General features: G+C 57.5%; 2 protein-coding genes and 1 long non-coding RNA gene across 3 annotated transcripts in view; 1 reads left to right on the top strand and 2 right to left on the bottom strand.

The window, feature by feature from the left end:
- The window catches only part of SFXN5 (sideroflexin 5), an 86,387-nt gene extending 75,383 nt beyond the window's left edge, over window positions 1-11,004 (bottom strand). Inside the window, exons 1-2 of the mRNA XM_048304990.1 lie at window positions 10,907-11,004; window positions 3,126-3,194 (exon numbers count right to left, since the gene is read on the bottom strand). Coding sequence (XP_048160947.1) covers window positions 3,126-3,194; window positions 10,907-10,963 — 126 coding nt within the window. The 5' untranslated portion in view covers window positions 10,964-11,004. The remainder of the gene's footprint in view (window positions 1-3,125; window positions 3,195-10,906) is intronic.
- A 186-nt stretch (window positions 11,005-11,190) lies between these two features.
- LOC125326356 lies at window positions 11,191-13,729 on the top strand. The gene is made up of 3 exons (XR_007203781.1): window positions 11,191-11,314; window positions 11,846-11,955; window positions 12,542-13,729. It is a non-coding gene; the product is annotated as an uncharacterized LOC125326356 (long non-coding RNA).
- A 1,767-nt stretch (window positions 13,730-15,496) lies between these two features.
- The window catches only part of RAB11FIP5 (RAB11 family interacting protein 5), a 38,305-nt gene continuing 33,639 nt past the window's right edge, over window positions 15,497-20,162 (bottom strand). The window contains exon 6 of the mRNA XM_048303778.1: window positions 15,497-19,629. Within this exon, the coding sequence (XP_048159735.1) occupies window positions 19,420-19,629 (210 nt within the window). The 3' untranslated portion in view covers window positions 15,497-19,419. The remainder of the gene's footprint in view (window positions 19,630-20,162) is intronic.

Genomic DNA, 20,162 nt, shown 5'->3' with positions numbered 1-20,162 from the left:
GGACGGGCCAGGGCACAGGGGATGGTTTGTGTCTCACTCTGGGCTCACACTGGCGTTTTGGGGCCGATGATCTCTGTGTGCCCTGAGCTCCACCGGCTCCACCTTCAGCCCAGCCATGACTTGGTGCCACATGCCCCAACCCAAGGGTCCTGTGGCCACCAGCAGCACCAGCTCCCCGAGGGCGTGGCGATCCAGCTGTGCCCTCCACCAGCCACGGCCCGGCTCGGGGTTTGGTCTCCCTGCTCCCCGGGATGACACACACGGCAGACTTGACTCCAGCTGGCCCCATTGTATTGGATCCACAGTGACAGACAACAGGAGCCAGAAACTTTTTGTTCGAGTGGAGCCAGCAGATGTGACACTGAATAAACACAGACAGTCAATCTGCTGAGTAAGAAGGTATCGTTCATATAAATAACATACATCTAATCCTGCTTCCATTTTAAACCCAAATATGGGAGTGCAAGATGCTCTGCAGATCCAGCCTCCGAACAATGAGATAAAGCAAAAGCAGATAACAGGCAGCCCCTTCGGAGCTCTCTTCAGGTCTGATTTCACTTTGGCTCAGAATTATTATCAGATCTTCCTCCAGGAAGAGCTTCCCACAGAGTGTTAACAGGGTGGCCAGGCTAACGTCAGATGGGATAAGTTCACCTCATCAAAATATCTGCTGCTCCCCATGGACCTTAATTACAGAGCAATTAAAAGTATTACTCCGATCATTTGAACCTCCCACATCTCCCAGCCAGGCCCTGCCCCATCGAGGGGCCTCTGGTGGTCTGGGGGACAGGACAGGGTGACCCTGCAATGACACATTTCCCACTTATCGCAGAAGTTTGCAAATCTGCAGCTGCCAAGACATGATTTGATTAGAGAGGCAGTAATGAGACGAATTAGCACCCACCAAGCCTCCTCTTCAGAGGTGGCTGCAGCACTGGCACGAGGTCGGGGCCGTGTTCCAGCTCCTCTGCCCTCAGAAGGCAGCACAAGCTGGTGCTGAGTGTGATGGGGATAATTGTTCCCCGGCAGATAAAAGCACAGGTACAACAGAACCCCGTGCTCAGGGGAATCCCCCGAGGGTTTCCTCCTCAAGAACCTCTAAAACACAAGGAAGTTTCTAATTGCGTTAAGAACCTGCTTTATTGAAAAATAAATGAGTAAGGGAAGAGTGTCACTGAGACTGATGATCCTCCCCATCACTCAATTCCCCCCTCGGCGGGCTCCCTCCAGCCCTCCCCACGACACAGGCAGCAGCAGGATGCGATGATGGAGCACACAGCCACCAGGAAAGGGTGGAGAGAAATTAAGTATTATCACATTTCCCAGCATTTTCCATGGGATTAACCTCCATTCCCATTAGACACTCATTTATCTACTCTTTTGCTCCGTTTGCCAATGAGCTCCTCCAAGACAAACAGGGATTTGTTTGTTCCCTGGGAGCCCCGGGCCTGGGAGATGCAGCCATCTGTCAGTGGGAAGGAGCTCCCTGCACATGCCTGTGGCTCAGCAAACCTCCCTAGGTTTTCATTTGCCCCCTCAATTATCCAAGGAAAGCAAAAAACTTTTGAGTTCCACATCTGCGCACCCCAATTATCGCAAAGCAGAGATCAGACGCACAGAGCAGAGTGAGCAAAACAAACCAAAAGCAGATTTTGTGCCCCAAAAAGTGACCCAGGCTTTGGCAAGAGACTTCTCCAGGGAGAGGGAACTCATGGGGACATCACCAAAGATGCTGCAGGTCTGCTGAGGCCCCCCTGCCATGGAATTCAAACTCCCAAAGGAAATGACAGAGGGCATTTCCCTCCTTGGAAAGCCCCCAAGCCATTCCTGAAGACCCTGAAGTTCAGCCCCCAGTGATGGACACCAAACCTCCCCACTTTGCTGAGGCTCACTTTGGAACCCAAAACTGCTCGATTTTGACCCAGGATAAAACTGGGCCACTCAGGCTTTGCTCCTTTTTTCCCCCTGGGTTCCACCTTCTTGAAGGAACCTCATCAAAAGCTGTCTGGAAAAATGAAGTTACAGCAGCTGATCCCTCTGAATCCACACCCTTTCCAACCCCCCAGAGACCTGGAAAGGTCTGGAAAGGTGACCACGGGAAGGTGGAAAATTGTGTGGTTGAGCCAGAGGTCACCCAGGGGGTTCAGAGCAGGAACTGAGCTCAGAGCTCGCCCGGGAGTCCAAACTCCCTCTGCATTCCACAGAGGGCAGAGCAGGAAAATTCCCCCCAGAGGCAGAAGAGATTCAGCCCTTAAAAAGTGCTGGGAAGGGTTTGGAGCCCCAGGAAAAGCTGAGGGAGCAGGGAAAGGGGCTCAGCCTGGAGAAAAGGAGGATCCAGAGGGATCTTTTCCCTCTCTGGAATACCTTGACAGGAGGGGGCAGCCGGTGGTGGGTCGGGCTCTGCTCCCAGGGAACAGGGACAGGAGGAGAGGGAACGGCCTCAGGCTGGGCCAGGGGAGGGGCAGGGTGGATATTGGGGAAAAAGATAAAATAAAAAGGAAAAAGCAGCTGCCCTTCACTGAAAATCCAAAGTTTTCTGGCCAAAGGGCAGAATTCCGGACCAGGAGTAGAACTCTTCCTTCCCAAGGATTCCCCATCACCCTCAAGCAGTATCTGATGGCAGCAAAGAGCTGCATTAAAGCTGGACAACCCTAAGTGGAAATAAAGGAGCAGGAACCCCAAATCCTGTTACAAACAGGGCAATAACTGAAATATAAAAAAAATCTCCTTGAGTGCAGCCCCTACAGAACTGCACCACAAACCCACCCAGATCACTCCTCATGGAATTAAAATTCACTCTCATCCCCTCACCTGCATTTTTGCCATGAACCCCTGTAGGAATTTCCCTGCTGAGAAGACCAAATCACTGGCAGCTTTGCCAAAAACCAGTTCAGGGCCTCCCCAGTGAGCAGAGGGAGCCGGGGGTGTGGATCCACAGGTGCCCGATGCAAAGCAGGTTTGTGTTCCAGACTGAACAGCGCTCGCTTGGGCAATCAGGCACCTGTGAGACACAAACCCACTGCAGAGCCGGGTTCATCCCTTCTGCTGCTCGCAGCAGAGATTGGTTTTAATCTCCAGCTGTCTAATAAACAGCCCTGTCCAAAGCAGAGGTGTGCACACATTACCTCAGTCACAAAGAGAGTGCGGGGGTCGATGATGTCCAAGAAGTGCCTGAATCTGCCATAAAATGAAGTCTGGAAAAAAGGAGACACAAAAGAAACAAGCCTGGTCAGTGAGAAATCGCCTTTCAAGGTTTATCTCCTTTGCAGAATGAAGTAGCAACTAGAAATAAATAATATAGGAGGTGTTTACTGATGTTCTGGGATAGGAAATCTGGAGGGCAGAGATCAGGACCTGGACCCTGCCAGCGGGACACCAATCAGATTCTTTAACAAAGAGGTGCCACCAAATACCCTTTACTTTTTCCCCAAAAAATTAAATATTGCCTGTGGGACTCCTGGGAGATGCCTGAGGCCACAAAAACCCCAAAGTGCAGCTCCAGAGCTCCCAAGGCTGCAATTCCCACCCTGCAGTGCCTCTGACACGATCCCTGTGCTGCTCACCCTCCCTCCTGCCAGCAGCTCTGAGCACCAGCACAGCCACAGGGGCATCACGGATTTTGGGGATAGACCAGGAGGAGGTGAGAGGTTGTGGACATCCCACCCCTGGCAGTGTCCCAGGCCAGGCTGGACACTGGGGCTGGGAGCAGCCTGGGACAGTGGGAGGTGTCCCTGCCATGGCAGGGCTGGCACTGGAGGGGCTTCAAGGTCCCTTCCCAGCCAAAGCACTCCAGGATTCCCTGGATGCCTCCTCCTTTTGCTCCCAGCAGAAGCCTCCTCAGCAGCTTTGGGATGGTGTTATCCCTACACAAACACCTCCAGCTTGGGTTTTTCCCAATGTGCCGCTAAGAATGAGCCCAGCCAGACCAGGCTGCTCAGGGCTCCACCCAAGCTGGCCCTGAGCACTTCCAGAACTGGGAAAAGAGTCTGGAGGAAGGGGAAGGGATCTGTGAAACAGGAGGGGAAGTTCATGGCAGCTCCAGAGGAAAGGAGAGAAGGAGACTGAGCACTCAGACAGTGAGAATAAAAACATCAGTGGAGTTTGTACCAACCCCAAGCACCAGACCATGGAACACTGAGGGATTGGGAGCCCTTGGTGTACACGGACATCCTCACCCAACCTCAGCCTGCACTCCACGATCCAGAGGCAGGTGCTGCCAGACCCTCAGGCCAGGTGGACACAGGGCAGCCCCGTCCAGCGGCCCCTCTCTGTCCGGTGGCTTCTCCACAGAAGCCACACAGAGCCCAGTGGGACGTGGATCAGGGCCATGGCCACCCCGGAGCTCTGGGATCCTGGGAGCCCTTTATCCCGGGAGCCCTCCATCCGCACGTGGCCCATCTCCTGCAGGCTCGTTCTGCAGGAACGGGCTATAAATAAAGGCCTGGAGTGTGGATGGAGCCGCGGGAGCAGCGCTTAATCACTGCTGGCACCGCTTCCCAGAACGTGCTGCTGCTGCTCCCCTGCTCCTCCAGGAACCCTGCCCCCCATTCCAGCAGAAATCCCTCTCCAGGGGCCCTGCCCAGACACTGCTGACCACCTCACTGCAGCATCCATCCCCACAAAACTCCGCTATTTTTCCATGTTCTGCACTAAAAAAAGACCCCCCCCCAATGGAACAAACCAGCTCCACGCAACTCCAGGAAAAAGCACAGCGGTTTTTAATTAGCATGGATTTAATTAACACTAATTCTGGTACTTTCGAGCGGTTTTGAGCTTGACATTTCGCTGCCTCCCTTTTGTTTTGGGTTTGAGGATCCCTGCAGATGCCACCACCCTCCCCAGCACCGCTGTCCAGCCCTTCCCAGGGGTGCAGGGGGCCATGAGCAATTCCTGACTCACCCCATCCACCCCTCAGCCATCCCACGGAGCAGCAGCCCCGTCCCACCGTTCATCCCACAGCACCACCAGCAACCCAGAGCCGTTGGAATGACTGCCTCCAACAACAGCAGGGCGGGGGGACTTCAAATCTGAGTGGCCTCGACTTCCCCACTGCCTTTATCGTTGAGACACAGTCAGAAATGCAATAATAAATAGAATTAAATGGAATTAAATGGAACATCAGTGTTTTACACCCACTTGGCCAAGGAGTAAATGACAAGGGAGGGGGAAGGAGACCTCAGGTTCAAAGGGGCAGGGTATAAACGTCATTCAGAATTACCAATTCCCATTTCCCAAGCTGCCCAGGCCCTCGGGGAGCCGGTCCCATATCCCAGGGCTGGGGTTTGGCTGGCACTGAGCTCCTGCCCTGCTCCTGCCTGGCCAAGCTCAGCAAGGCCGAGCACAGGACAGGTCTGAGCAGCTCAGATCCACCCTGATGTTATCCCATTCCCACGTTCCCTGCTCCTCTTCTGCCCAGTGCTGGGGCTGACTCAGCCCTGGTGCTCAGCTGGGGAGCTGAGAGTGCCCCAAATCCTTAAATCATGGAATGTTTGGGATGGAAGGGACCTTAAAGCCCATCCAGTGCCACCCCTGCCATGGCAGGGACACCTCCCACTGTCCCAGGTGGATCCAAGCCCCAATGTCCAGCCTGGCCTTGGGCACTGCCAGGGATCCAGGGGCAGCCACAGTGGCTCTGGACACCTTGGACCAGTGCAGGAAGCAATGAGGGATTTGTTTCAAAGTGGTGCTGCCTGAACTCGTCCATTCTGTGGTCAGAGAACACCAAAACCACCAGGGAATCTGAGCCTGGACAAGTTTTCCCTGGTTTTGTTAAACTCCGATGAGTCAGGGCTTCATTTCCCCACACCGAGAGCTCTGTGAGCACCCATCAGACAGAGCCAGCTCCAAACCCAGAGCCACGAGGGCTCCCTGGGGCTCCACCTCAGCACCCTCCCTGCACACCCCACTGCTCCCTCCCCCTGCAGTGCCCTCACCACCACTGTCCAGCTCCTGACCATAAAATGTCCTCTGTTTTCCTGCACCCCAGCCGTGGGACTCTGTGCTCCCCCCTTTCAGATGATGTGGGAAGCTGCCTCACTGCTTGGCTCCCCACCCTCCAGGTCATTCCCTGCTTCCCAGGTTTATTCTCCTGACTAGAAGCCAAACTAATATTTGTAATTCAAGATTGGTTTTCACAGAGCTGCAGGCAAAACAAAAGGTGAAAAAAGAAACCCAGCAATTCCCAGTAATTCAGAAACTTGGGGGAATTCTTCCCTGGGAGGGTGGGGAGGGGCTGGGCTGGAATTGCCAGAGCAGCTGGGGCTGCCCCTGGATCCCTGGCAGTGCCCAAGGAGGCTGGACACTGGGGCTTGGATCCACCTGGGATGGTGGGAGGTGTCCCTGCCCATGGCAGGGGTGGCACTGGGTGGGCTTTAAGGTCCCTTCCCGCCCAAACCAGTCCAGGATTCCATGACCCAGCAACCCAAAAGCTGTCAGGAGATGGAAATGGGATGGGAGGATCTGGCCCCTGGACACAGGAACAGCTCGGTGCCCTCACTGTCAACCCAGCCCTGATTTCCCTGAACAGGGGGAATGGATCCAGCCCTGCTCTCACCCTCGTGCCAGGCACGGAGCCTGTGAGGTGCCCACGAGTCTGACCTTCCGCTCCCAAATATCCATCCCTGGGCTTCTTCCCCCTTTAATTCCTGGAACAGCTGCTGGAGTAAACTGGGAGCAAACCGAACAACACAGATTTCCTGTGATTAATCGGGGCTATTTTGGGACCACTTCTCAGCAGCCTGCAAGCACGAGGAAGTGGCTGGGAATATTAATTCCCTTCCAGGGCACAGCAGCTCGGGAGCATCGAGGATCCAGGATCCAGGCCGTGAAGGACCAGCTGATCCAAGAACCACAAGGAAGCGACTCCTGGCAGGTTCCAGGGATTTGAGAGCAGGGAAGAGGCCATCAGCGAGGTGTTAATCACCTTCAGGAGGGAGAGGATTCCAAGGAGCCTGTGCTGGGCAGGCCTGGGAAGAGCAGGAGGTACCGATACCTTCACCGCTTTAATTACAGCCGGATTTTAAACAGCATTTAATTAAACCAGAGCAAAAAGCATGCAGGCTTGGGGTGGGGTTGAGCTCAAAACCAGGCTCATGTCAGCTTTAAATTAATTAGGAGGGATTTAAGCTAACCCAAACAAAACTGAGACAATTGAAGCCATTGAGCAGTGGGACTGTGACAAGGCGCAGCCAGGTTTGTGTCATTTGTGGACTTCTTGCCCAGCCCACGGCAAGTTTAGGCTCAAACTGTGGATTCTCAGCCCTTTGATGTCCTTGATTTGGTTTTCTAACGTTAAAGAGCCAAGACTCTGATGGGAGAAGCTCCTGCAGCTCAGAGCCATCAGCAGGGGCAGGGCCAGGTGTGCCCTGGGAGGGGGCACAGCCAGGACATGGCACAGGGACCTCTCATGGACAGGAGCTGGGGCTGACAGCTCAGCACGAGCCACAAGCACACAAATTCCCCTTAAAGTCCAGTCCTGGGTGAGGGAGATGGGGAAAAGCCAGGGAACAGCAGAAGGATGTGGAGCTGCTGGAGAGAGCCCAGAGGAGGCCCCGGAGCTGCTCCAGGGCTGGAGCCCCTCTGCTCTGGATCAGGCTGGGAGAGCTGGGAATGTTGCCCTGGAGAAGGGAAGGAGCCAGGGAGAGCTGCGAGCCCCTTGCAGGGCCTAAAGGGGCTCCAGGAGAGCTGCAGAGGGACTGGGGCCAAGGCCTGGAGGGCCAGGAGGCAGGGAATGGCTTCCCAGTGGGAAAGGGGAGCTTGGGCTGGGATGTTGGGAAGGAATTGCTGGCTGGGAGGGTGGGGAGGGGCTGGGCTGGAATTGCCAGAGCAGCTGGGGCTGCCCCTGGATCCCTGGGAATGTCCAAGGCCAGGCTGGACATTGGGGCTTGGAGCAGCCTGGGATGGTGGGAGGTGTCCCTGCCCTTGGCAGGGGTGGGGCTGGGTGGGATTTAACATCCATTCCAACCCAGACCAGGCTGGGATTCCATGATCCTTCTGCACCCTGTTAAGACAATCCCTCCTCCATAAGGACATCCCTTTAGGAGAGAGGAGTTTCATCCCGTTTATCAAAGGGAACAATTAACCTCACACTGAGGCATCTCCTGATCTCCGGCATCTTTCATTGCAAGGTGATCTTGGACATGGAATCCTGGAATGGTTTGGGTGGGAAGGGACCTGAAAGCTCATCCAGTGCCACCCCTGCCATGGGCAGGGACAACTCCCACTGCATTTTGCTCAGGATAAATGTCTGGGCCCCAGGCACCGACCCCAGAGCACTGGGAGCACACAGTGGGCTCTGGCAGAGGCAGCACTCAGCAAATCCTCAAAGGAAAAGGAATTAAAATACAGAAATAAAGAAGGGAAAAAAGAAAAAAAAGGAGTATTTCTAACAAATTAGCCCTACTTATCAGAAAATTAAGTCCTTATCACACATTCTCAAGCCCAACGTCCTCATTTCTTCTCTCACCTAAAAATAGCCCCGTTTCCCCTGGGAGCCGGAGCCTTTCCGGGAGGGAGCTGGGAAAAGGTGACTCGACAGAACATCGCCTGGAGAGGAGGGAAAACGAGGGAGCTGCAGAGGCAGGGAAGGGGATTTCATAACCCCAGAGGTGCCCCGGGCCGGGCCTGTCCCTCCTGCTGTCCCCAATTCCGCCCGGCGCTCCTGGAGCTCCGGCTCACGGCGGGAAGGGAATTCCGCTCTGAACCAAACCCCCGGAGCCGGCTCTGCTCCCAAGGCTTTTGTTCCCAGCACAGAACTTGTCCTGTGTCTGTCCCAGCCCCGCTTCCAGGCCAGTGTCCCTTTGCACAGCCCCAGAGCTGCTCCCAGCCAGCGCTTCCCAGGAAAGCGGAGCGCTGGCAGCCCACAGGGACACGGCCGGAATTTCAACCACCCCGGCTCACTGATCCTGCCCAAAACAACAAGGCATCTCCATCAGCTGAAGCTGAGGTCTCACAAACACATAAAAACCTGGAAAGGCCCTGGAAAGAACAGGCAAAGGCAGGGAGGTGTGGGGAAAGCAGAAGCACCTGGTAGGGAAGGGCTGGGGAATCTCTGATCCCTCAGGGATGCGCTGGGGTTCCTCTCCAGCACTGGAGTTTGGAAGGAAACACCAAGGTCAAGGTGGGGGAAATGAAGACCAGGAGGAGCATGAGCCAGGGATGGAGGAGCTGGGCTCTCCCAGGCCGTGGTGGCAGCGGGAATGTGGGTGCTGCTGCATCCTGAACGGAGCAGAGCCAACACAGGATCCAGCCAGGAGCCATAACCCTTGGAAACCCCCTTGCTCTGTGACCCCACAACGCTGTCGGCTTCCAGACTGGGATGTCCAACCTTGGGCAGAGGGAGCAGGAGAAAACAGGGAATTTGGGATGAAGCCAGCAGGACAGCAGCACCACTGCTGCTCCCAGAAAATTTACAGGAAAGGGGTAAAACCCCTAGAGCAGAGAAGGGAGTGATTTGCCATGCTCAGAGCGGCCTTCTGGAAAAGCATTCCCAAGGAGTCCCTTCCCAAGGGCCCTTCCCCCAGTGGGTGACCCTCACTCCAGGCCCAGCCCATGTCCCGGGAGCAGCAGCCAGGAGCAGCCTCCCCACTGCTCCGGCCAGGAACATCCTGCCACAGCCCCTGGAACGTTTCCTCCGTGCTGCCACAAGTGACAGTCGCTCCTTAATGAACAGAACGCACCGATTCTGTGCCTGACGCGCTGCCAAGTGTGCCTGGAATCATCTGTGGTGTCTAGAAGGGAGAAGCGTCTCCTCCTCCTCCTCCTCTCCTGATTACAAAGCTCCCTCTCTCCCCAGCCGGAGCATCCCTCCCATTCCCGGGGAGTCACCCCCTCCCCGTCACCCCGAGGATGTGCCCTGGCACCTCCTGCACCAATGGGGTGGGCTTGGAAGGGACCTTAGAGCCCTTCCCATTCCTCAGGGCAGGGACACCTCCACTGTCCCAGGCTGCTCCAAGCCCTGCAGGGATTTGGGGTGTGGGAAGAGGCAGGAGATCCACCATGGAATGGCCCCCATGGGAAATCCACAGGTCATCCCAAAGGGCTGCTTGGGTCAAGCCAAGCACAGGTGTCGAGGCAGACGGGAGCTGAGTAGGGATCCTGGATTCTTGTGGAGAGCGGGAATGGTCTCCCTGGGCATTGTCCCACTGCTGGGACACACTCACAGGGCCAAGCTAAGCAGCAGCTTCTCCAGGGAGTCCTGCCCAGCTCCAGAGGGACTGAAGGAGGTCTGATGAGCTTTTTTATCAGCCTGAATGGTTCCACAAGCACCACAAGGTCTCTGATCATCCACACTGGGTGGTGGCAGCAGGGACGAGCTCTGTCCCTGCACCTGCTCACCTGGGGACAGGTGTGTGACCCGACCGTGGGCTACGCTCCCCACCCCCAGGTGTCGGGTACAGCGGAGACAAGGATGTCCTGATCTGTCACACTCTCCTGTCCTACACCTCGGCCTGGGTGGCCACAACTCAGCCCTCAATCCATGGGCTGCCCGGGCAGAGCCCATTCCCTCGCAGCATCCCCCCGGAGCAAGGACAAGCCCGCGCCATGCGACACCGGGACCCTGCCCGTCCCCGCTGCCCCGGGGGGCACCCGCGGGGCTCGAACCCGCGACCCCCGTTCCCCCCGCCCGCCGCGCTGCGCCCCGCGCCACAGGGGCGCGCCGGGACGCGCCAGTGCCCGCCCGCCGCGGACAGGGGGCGGCGGCTCTGAGTGACAGCTCGGACGGCCAATGGCGCGGGGGCTGCGGACCAATCAGCGCGCCGCACCGCGGGAGGGGCGGGGCGAAGCGGAGCGGGGAGCGGGGGGCTCCGCTCCCGGGGTGGGGGGGGGCGATGCCGCGCGCCGGGCAGGGAAAGCTCCCGCCGCCGCTCCCGGTGCCCCCCCCGCCGCCTCCCGCCGCCGGCCGTACCTGCTCGAAGCGGGGCTTCCCCAGCTGGAACGGAGGATAGTCCGCCGGCTCCGCCATCCCGCAAGCGCCACTTTAAACAGCCTCCCCCGCCGCCGGCCCCGCCCCCCGGCCGGCCCCGCGCTGATTGGCTGCGGCCAACCGCAGCCGCCGCGGGGCACGCCGGGACATGGAGTCCCCCGGCCACTGCCGGGGGCGGGGCCGCGCCGTACCTGCCAGCCAATGGGGAGGGCGGGGCCGCGCGGGACACCATGGGAAATGTAGGCCCGCCGGGGGCGTGGGAAGCTGCGGGAGCGAGCGGGGGAAAGGCGGAATGCGCAGAGTGAGGGGGGTCCCTGGTGACCGTGACATGGAAAGAAGAGTTCTGCCTTAGCCGTGCAATGGATTGAGCAAATAAAAAGGCACGGAAAGGTGAGAGCCCGAAAAGTTCTGAAAAACTACCCCAAATATGATTAAATTTTCATCTCTACGACATCTATGACAAGAAGGTCATGGAGGGGCTGGAGCGTGTCCAGGGAAGGGAACGGGGCTGTGAAGGGGCTGGAGAATTCCCAAGGGAGCTGGGAAAGGGGCTCAGGCTGGAGCAAAGGAGGCTCAGGGGGGACCTTGTGGCTCTGCACAAGTCCCTGACAGGAGGGGGCAGCCGGGGGGGTCGGGCTCTGCTGGCAGGGAACAGGGACAGGAGGAGAGGGAACGGCCTCAGGCTGGGCCAGGGCAGGCTCAGGGTGGATATTGGGAATATTCCTTCCTGGAAAGGGCTGTCCAGGCCTGGCAGGGGTGGAGTGCCCAACCCTGGAGGGATTTCAAAGCCGTGTGGATGTGGCACTGGGGACACGGGGCAGTGGTGGCCCGGGCAGTGCTGGGGATGGTTGAACTCCATGGTCTCGAAGTTCTTTCCCAACCCCACCAGTTCCATGATTCTGTTTCCCTGTGGAAATGCAGATCCCTGCTTTGATGGCAGCCCCACCGTCACCACTGACCTTTGGAGCAGCTGATTACAAATCCAGAACGGGGACCTGGCTGTGATAACGATTTGTGGAGATAAAGCCAAGGTTGTGCGGGGCTGGGGGCACCGGGGGGCACATGGAGCCATCTCCAGAATTCTCTTCCCCAGATTAGTGGGATAAGAAGTGTCTGGACCTTCAAATGCCGGCGAAATTGTTTGGAGGATTAGGATCAATTCTCCGAGGAAGAGCACAGGGACAGCAAACAGAGGGACATGCGGATGGAGCAGGGAGGGAACAGGGAAGGGTTGGTGGAGGAGAAGCAAAGGCAGCGGGTGACAGAGCAGGGCAGGAGCAGGATTTCCATCTAAGGAGGAATTAAAAAAATACACCTGAAAAGAAAATCCCTTATTTTTGCTCTCCAGGGAAAACTGTGGCCATCCCATTTTGCTGTGGGGGTGCTGCTGCTCTGCCTGCTGGATGCAGAGCTGATCATTTCCTGTTTTCTTCCCACCTGCAAAAGCAATTTCTGATTTTAGGCTAATTCACCCTGATCCCGTTCAGTGAATCCCAAATCTCCTGCAGCTCCTGGTGGAAAAGGGATGGAAAAGGGGCTCTGGCCTTGTCTGAAGGGCGAAAAGTGGAACAGAAAAGAGCAGGGAAATGGTGTTTTATCATATTTGTTTTTCCTCAGAGGTATTGCTGAAATCGAGCTGTTCCTGCTGCCTGGGGGTGACAGCAGCAGCACCACCTCTCCTGCTGCACTGGAAATCCCAGCTGTGGCCAGGGACAGGGCCATGAGGAGCCAGGATCCGGTCTGGGAGCACATCCTGCCCCTGGAGCGCTCCCACCACGTCCCTGCCGTCCCTGGGAGTTCGGGGTTTGCTGGCTGTGACTCGAGGTGGCTCCAGCCTCCCCTGGCCCCACAGCCCCGCAGGGACGACCCCGGAGCTCTGGGGTCAGCCTTTATCCCAAACCCGGCCTTCGCTCAGGGTCGGTTCCTTCTCCCCAGCTCTGTCTCAAAAGGTAAAATAAAACCATAAATATAAACGAGCACTGACAAAAGCTCTCGGAGGCCACTCCCCCCCCCAAAGGTTCCATCCCGCGCTTCCCAAGGCGGGAGATCGCCATGAATATGGATGCTCCCCCAAATCCCTGTCTCACAGGGAAACCCCCTCCCTCCCCGCAGCCCGAGCCAGATAATTGATCCAGTCCCTAGTGTTGACACACGAAATGTTGTGTAACAACAGAGGGGAGAGAATCTGTTTATCTCGAACCACATTTGGAGTGACATAAGACTATCACTTTTTTGGTTAAATACCAGAAAGAATATCAATTCTTTGGCTGATATCAATCCCACCAGATCCATCCCGACTGACAACTTGTGTTTCCCTGGTTTGGGGAAGGAGGGGGGGTTGCTTCTCCACTCAAAAATGATGTTTCTTTCCAAGTTTTTGGGGGGGAGGAGGAACCAAACCCCCCCAGACATGGTGTGGGCTTGTCTAGAAACTGGGAGTGCTGGGTTTGGGTAGGGGGGCTCCAGGGGTGGCTCCTGTGAGGAGATCCTGGAGGCTGCGACCCCATGGGAAGCCCCTGAAGGAGGTGTGACCCCATGGGAAGCCCATGCTGGAGCAGGGTCCTGGCAGGACTCGTGACCTCCTGGGGGCCCCAAACTGGAGCCATTCCTGAAGAACTGCAGCCCAAGGGAAGGACTCAAACGGGAGAAGTTCCTGGAGGATTTGTCTCCCGTGGGAGGGACCCCAGGAGCAGGGGCAGAGCGTGAGGAGTCCGACCTCTGCGGGGGAAGGGGCAGCAGAGGCGATGTGTGCTGGGCCGACCACAGCCCCATCCCCTGGGAGAAAATGTGGAAGTGAAGCTGAGCCTGGGAAGAAAGGAGGGGCAGGGGGGAAAAGACTTAAGATTTGGGTTTATTTCTCATTGCCCTACTCTGATTTGAGTGGCAATAAATTAAACTGATTTCCTCAATCTCTTTTGCCCGTGACAGTCACTGGTGAGTTCTGGGGGATCTCTCCCTGCCCTTATCCCCAGATGAGCTTTTTGGTGTATTTTCTCGCCCTGCCCAGCTGAGGAGGGGAGTGAGAGCAGCTTTGGGGGCACCCGGTGCCCAGCCAGGGCTCTCTCCACCTCATGGGCGAGTTTTGGGGTCCCAGGCACCCACCCTAATGGGGACAGCTGGGTGTGGGGCCGGGCTGGCTCCGGGACAAAGTCACAGGAACATTCCTTGTCAGCTTCCATCTGTAAAGCCAGATCTGGGGAAAACTTGCGTTGGGCAGCAAAACTCCAGCTTGGAACAACAATCCCAGGCAGCTCCTCGTGCGGGGATGGGAATTGTTCCCACCAGCCCCGAGCCCGTGCTGAAGGCAGGCACGGACCCGGCCGAGTCCGGCACGGGGGTGCAGCAGGAACAACGCTGTAAATCCTGTTTTCCCAACTTCCAGCCTCCAGCTCTCCCCGTGACTGCCCCGGCTGGTCCGGGCTGCCTTTCTCTGGGATGGAGCCCCTTTCAGAGGGTCAGAGCCCAGCACCCCGAGCAGCCAACATCTCCCTCTGAGCCACCCCGGGGTTAACGTGATCCCCCCACAGGTGCCGAGCTCCTCCATCCAGAGGGAGGAAAAACAAACCGGGATTAGAGCTAAGGAAGCTCTCCCGCGGGAGCAGCGGAGTCATTTACAGGGGCTTAAGGGGAGTTGATTTCCTTGAAGGAAAAGGCTTGAATGGAGAGAGAAGAGGGTGCCGGGAAGGAAAAGGGCCGAGTGGTGAAAGGTGGGAGGGCTGGGGACGAGGAGCCGCAGGAGGAGCTGCGGGCAGGCACCGCCGCAGAGGGCGGGGAGGAACATCGGAGTTCCCGGGAGCACCAAGGGAGCCGGGTGTTCCCACCAGGCACCTGGGGCTGGACCCTGTGTCTGTGGCACAGCAGGAGAGAGCCAGCCTTCCTTTGCCCTTTCCCCTTTCCTTCCCTTTCCCTCTCCTCCCAGCTGCACCGGGGTCTCTCAGCTGTGGGTTCTCCACAAATCCTCCGGAATGCAGCACCAACCCCGATCCTCCCGCTGTGCCTGCCGGTGAGCAGCAGGGAGCTGCAGGCCGACAGAATCATGGACTTGTTCAGCTTGGAAAATCCCTCTGAGCCCAGGCAGCCCAACCATCCGCCCCTGCCCCATGTCCCCAAGTGCCACATCCACAGGGCTCTGAAATCCCTCCAGGAATGGGGACACCACCCCTGCCCTGGGCAGCTGTGCCAGGCCTGGACAGCCCTTTCCAGGCAGGAATTGTCCCAATGTCCACCCTGAGCCTCCCCTGGCCCAGCCCGGCTCCAGCTCTCTCCAATCCCAGCCCCACTCCGTGGATGCTCGGGACACAACACAAGACACACACCAGAAACCTGAGAGAATCCTGACGCCCTCGTGTGCCCCACACCTGAGGCAGGAGCAGCATTTGGGGAGGAACACGAGGTTCCTGCAGCATTCCCACAGCACAGCACTCGGGGACGGTTGGGGCAGGTGGAAAAGCTGCTGGAGGAGTTTGACACCCTCCTCATCCTCCTCCTCCTCCTGCAGCAAACAAACAGAAATGTCACTCGGTGTCCAGGCGCCGTCAGCACAGACGCTGTTGTCAGTGAATCAGAAGTGTCTAGGAACAGCTTGAACAACTTTTATTTTTTTTTTAAAGTGCTTAAAACGTAAATAACAAGCTCTTTATAAACATTAGTTGCAACTCTTAAAACATGAGACACACAGAACCCACTTCCTGCGGACGTGAAGAACAGGGAAACCAACATCTCCAAAATCCCCAACACTTCTCCCACTTGGGGATGTTTTTCCAGGTTTTTAACCCCAAACATGGTGGTTCCTTCCCAGACAAGGCTGAGCCTACGTCACACTGGAGAACTCACATCCCTTCAGGTTTGTTCCAGTTTGAGGATAAACCTTGGTGGTTCTTCTGGCCCATGTGTGGCCAGGAGGACCAGGCAAGGGGAAAAGAAATCATTGGCAGAAGTTCTGGAGAAGCAAGAAACCCAACTGTGGGCTGACAGCAAAGGCAGAGCACAGCACCCTGCTGCAGCCTCGAGGAACAGCTCGAGCGTGGAAAAACAAACTCCAGGAGGAAGGCAAAACCACAGGGAATTGTTATGGCTGTGTTTAAAACAGAACAGGGAGAAGCTGCTGCTGACCCAGAAAACCCTTGGGGTGTGCTGGGCTCAGCAGAGAGGGACAGAGCTCGGAGCACAGCCAGGAACATGGAGCAGGAACACTGCTCCTGCCGCTGCAATCCCCAGAAAATCACTAAACAGGGAGATTCAGTCACTAAACACAGAGACAAATTCCAGATGGGCAACTTGAGAACATTTCCCCAATTCTCTTCCTCATCCCCTCCCTCTCTGAGAAAGCATTTAGGTCCTCAAAGCCATTCCCTGGGGAACGTGGAGGTTTAACAGCAACACTGCAGACCCCACTGCAGCGCTGCAGCTGAGCTGCTGCTCTCATGCACAGAACAAAAGCTGTGTGGTGGGGGGGAAACCCTGAATTTTCAGGACAGTGGGGTGGGGAAACAGAGAACAGAGACAGGAGCATCTGTAAGACACCTCTTCCTAACACGACGAGGTACCTCTGGCCTGCTGGGCACTCGAGGGCAGACACAGAACATCCACCACTGCTCGAGTCTTCTGCAGCCCTGGCTCAGCTCCAGTGCCAAGGGACCTGTGCCCACCTGGGCTCCTGGAGATGGGAGGGGCAGGTACTGCTGGAAACAGGAGATGGAACAGAACAGGTACTGCTGGAAAGGCAGGAGATGAGGGAACAGAACAGGTATTGCTGGCAAGGCAGGAGATGGAAAGAGCAGGTATTGCTTGAAAGGCTGGAAATGAGGGAACAGGTATTGCTGGAAAGGCAGGAGATGGGGGAACTGATATTCTCTGGAAAGGCAGGAGATGGAAGGAGCAGGTATTGCTGGACACAGGAGATGTGGAAGCACCTATTGCTGGCAAGGCAGGAGATGAGGGAACAGAACAGGTATTGCTGGCAAGGCAGATGTGGAAGCACCTATTGCTGGCAGGGCTGCACACCTGGTACAACCTGCTGAGCTCTGAGAGTAACTTTTTATATTCAAGTGCAAAACATTCAGGCTTTGGAGCGAAAAAAGGCAGAGCTGAGTAAGGCAGAGGGGGCTGAGGGAGGCGGTGAGACATGAGGGAAGAGGAGGGCGAGGTGGGAAGGAGGTGCCATGGATCCACATAAACATTGGCACTTGTGTGGGGAGCACCGACACCCCTCCCTGCTGGGGCAGGGGGCCAGGATGTTTTCATGGAGTGGGGAGCCAGAGAGGGGCCCTGGCTCTTGGGGAGATGTTGGCTCTGCACCTGCCCCCCTTAATGCCCTCCTGAGGAACTCCTTGTCCCTGTTCCCAGCCCTCATTCCCATGCCGTGCTGCTTTCCCAGGGCTGCATTCCCACTGGCCACAGCTCCTCCCTGGCTGCCTCCACTCACAGGGACACAGGTGACACCCAGAGGGACTCGGGCTCCCAGGACACAGGATCTGATCCTACAGGCAGAGAAAGGCTCCTGGCACTTTCTGAAATGGGAGAAACACCTTCCCTTGGACACCCCCATCCCACCCCACAAACACAGGGAGGAGGAACAGAAACACAGGGGGAGCAGCTGGAGCAGTGCAGACCCCCAGCTGTTTCCCACCAGGGGAGAGGCAGGAAGGAGGGGGAGGGTCATGGCTGGGGTTTTCCTCCTCATGCAGGGTCCAAGGGTCAGACAGGACCAAAGCTCCTTCTCTCCTGACCCCACACTGTCCATATCCAGCTGTATTTTGTCCTGGAATACCGAGCCTGCCCTTCCCTGCTGTGTCAGCTCCTGATCTCTCTGCCTCCACTTCTCCCGGTGCACAACTCCTGCAAGGACCCAGGCACCTGCGCAGGTGTGGGGAGGCTTTGCTGCCTGTGGGTAACAATTAACTCACTTTTCTCGGGATGAGCAGGAAAACAGAGGAGAGACAACCCGGGCAGGTTGTGTGGGACTGAGAGCTGGATTTCAGAGCCTTTCTGGGGTAGGAAACTGCTACTGGCCTCTGGCAAAAGGCACCATTCTTCAAAGTCATGGCCTGTACTGAAGCAAGCAAAGAGAAGAGCAGGGAGGATTTAAAAGAACCTGTAACTTTGGGAGACAGAGAAGAGGGAGAAGATGCCTTTCATGTTGAAATCCCACTCCAACTGCCCCTCTGCCTGCACAGACACCTTCTCCAGCCAAAATGCTGCCAGGATGAGGGAGGGAAAAACATCCTTCCCATCCCCTTCCACAGTACCTCCAAATCAATCGTTCAGCCAGGTAAATAGGAGCCCTTTGGGTGGTCACTCAGGGGTCCGCAGTGGGCAGAGCTGCCCCACAGCCCCTGAGGCTGGCCCAAGCCCTGGAGAGCCGATGACGTGTGGGGAGGTGACCCCGGCGTGGGGAGGTGACCCCGGCGTGGGGAGGTGATCCCGGCGTGGGGAGGTGATCCCGGCGTGGGGAGGTGACCCCGGCGTGGGGATGCGATCCTGGGGGAGCAGGCTGGGCACTGGCACTGGAGCTGTGGGCTGTGCCAGGAGTGTTTGGGGTGCCTGACCCCGCAGCGGCCCTGCAGAGAGGGGTCAGACCTCCCGAGTCTCACTCCAGGGGCGTTTTCCTGCTGCGCTGGGACAGACGAGCAGAGCTGGGGTGGGGCAGCCATGGGCAGCCGTTCCCGGGAATACTGAGTGGAAGTTCAGCTGTGGATTCATTCCGCACTCCTCAGTCCCTCCGGGGCACACCAGCCCCTCCTGCAGCACTCCAGGGGCACAATCCCATATTCCCTTCCCACATTCCCAGTCCAGCCGTGAGGGACCCAGGCAGTGTCACCCTGGCAGCGGTGCTGTGACGGAGCCAGCGCGGCCCAGCCAGGCTCTGACACCACGCCAGGCCCTCGGACTCCGGCGCTGTCCCTTTGTGGAGCGTCTCCCCCGGCCAGGAAGTGGCGCAAACTGGAGCTGGCTCTTCACCCTTCACTGGGGGTAACTGGGGCCAGAGGGGAAGAGGCGTCCCACAGGCTCTGGTCAGGAACGCGCTGGGGGAGCCTCACTGGGTCTGAGCGTCCCCAGCATCACCCACCAGTCCAACACCATCCACCAGCCAGGGGACATGACCTCAGGGAGAGAGGAGGAAGAGCGTGGGCAGAGGAGCAGCAGCAGCAGATGAAGTCACGGGGAGATGGTTTCCAGCTCTCAGATGTCCACGGGTCACTTAAAGCTCTGGCAGGAGGAGTGCCCAGGGGTGGCACTTGGTCACAGCGACGGGGACCTAAGGAGGCGCCTGCCTCGTGTGGAGGGCTCTGCTCCTCCCCATAGGGTGCTGGCAGCCCGTCACCCTACAGCTCCCTGGAGCCGAGCTGGGGGAAGCTTGGGCTGGGAAGGAGCAGATAACCCGGCTAAACTGGGAGTAGAAGCCACTGGAGCCCTCTGGGGAGAGGAGGGGGTGCGGGGTGCTGGCAGCGGTCGCTGGAGCAGAGCTCTGCTGGGTGCTGCTGCTCTGGGCAGGGTCACGGGGCCTGGCCCCGCCCCAGCGGGATCTGCAGCAGCGTGGGGGACTGCTCCATGATGCGCACCAGCAGCTGGTCGATGTAGTTCTCCAGTTCGTGGATGTGCTCCTCCTTCTTGCTCAGCTCCCCCTCCTTCTGCAGCAGCAGCTGGATCAGCTCGTCGTGGGTCAGGTGGTAATACTTGGCTGACTGGTCCTGCAGGGCGGGGTCCTGGTGGGAACCAAGGGAGACACTCAGGCACTGGAATCAAAACCTCTGCCCCGGTAACGTTTGCAGGCTGCAGCGACAGCCAGAGCACTGCTACTCTGTGTGTCTGTCTGTCTGTCTGACCCACAGGGACCTGATGTGCTCATAAAGCACCAGCTGAACTCCCTGCAGCACCCACAGGGCTTCTGAGACCAGCAGGGTTGTGCTTGTCCTTCACTCAGGTGAACCCCAGCAGTGTTTTCCATGTGAATCTGGGGAGGCAAGTGGAGTGGGAGTGGACAAAGGGATGGAGGCGTCACCCTTGGAACACCCCCTGTGTCTTCAGAGGTGTCACAGGTGCTTTGCTGGCCTCAGCCTTTGCTGGCCGTGTTTGGAGTACATCCAGGCCAGCAAAGCTCCAGGAAGGACCTTCCCTCTGCAGGACCAGGAACCCTTCAGAGCATCAGTCAGGCTGCTCCACCCTCCACCTGTCAGGTCTTGGGCAGGCCAGGCTGGACATTGGGGCTTGGAGCACGCTGGGACAGCCGGTGGTGTCC

The sequence above is a fragment of the Corvus hawaiiensis genome, chromosome 5 (genome assembly GCF_020740725.1).
Source record: "Corvus hawaiiensis isolate bCorHaw1 chromosome 5, bCorHaw1.pri.cur, whole genome shotgun sequence".
Taxonomy (NCBI): domain Eukaryota; kingdom Metazoa; phylum Chordata; class Aves; order Passeriformes; family Corvidae; genus Corvus; species Corvus hawaiiensis.
Note: the sequence above shows the minus strand (reverse complement) of the source record. Positions and strands in the feature narration are given on the sequence as shown.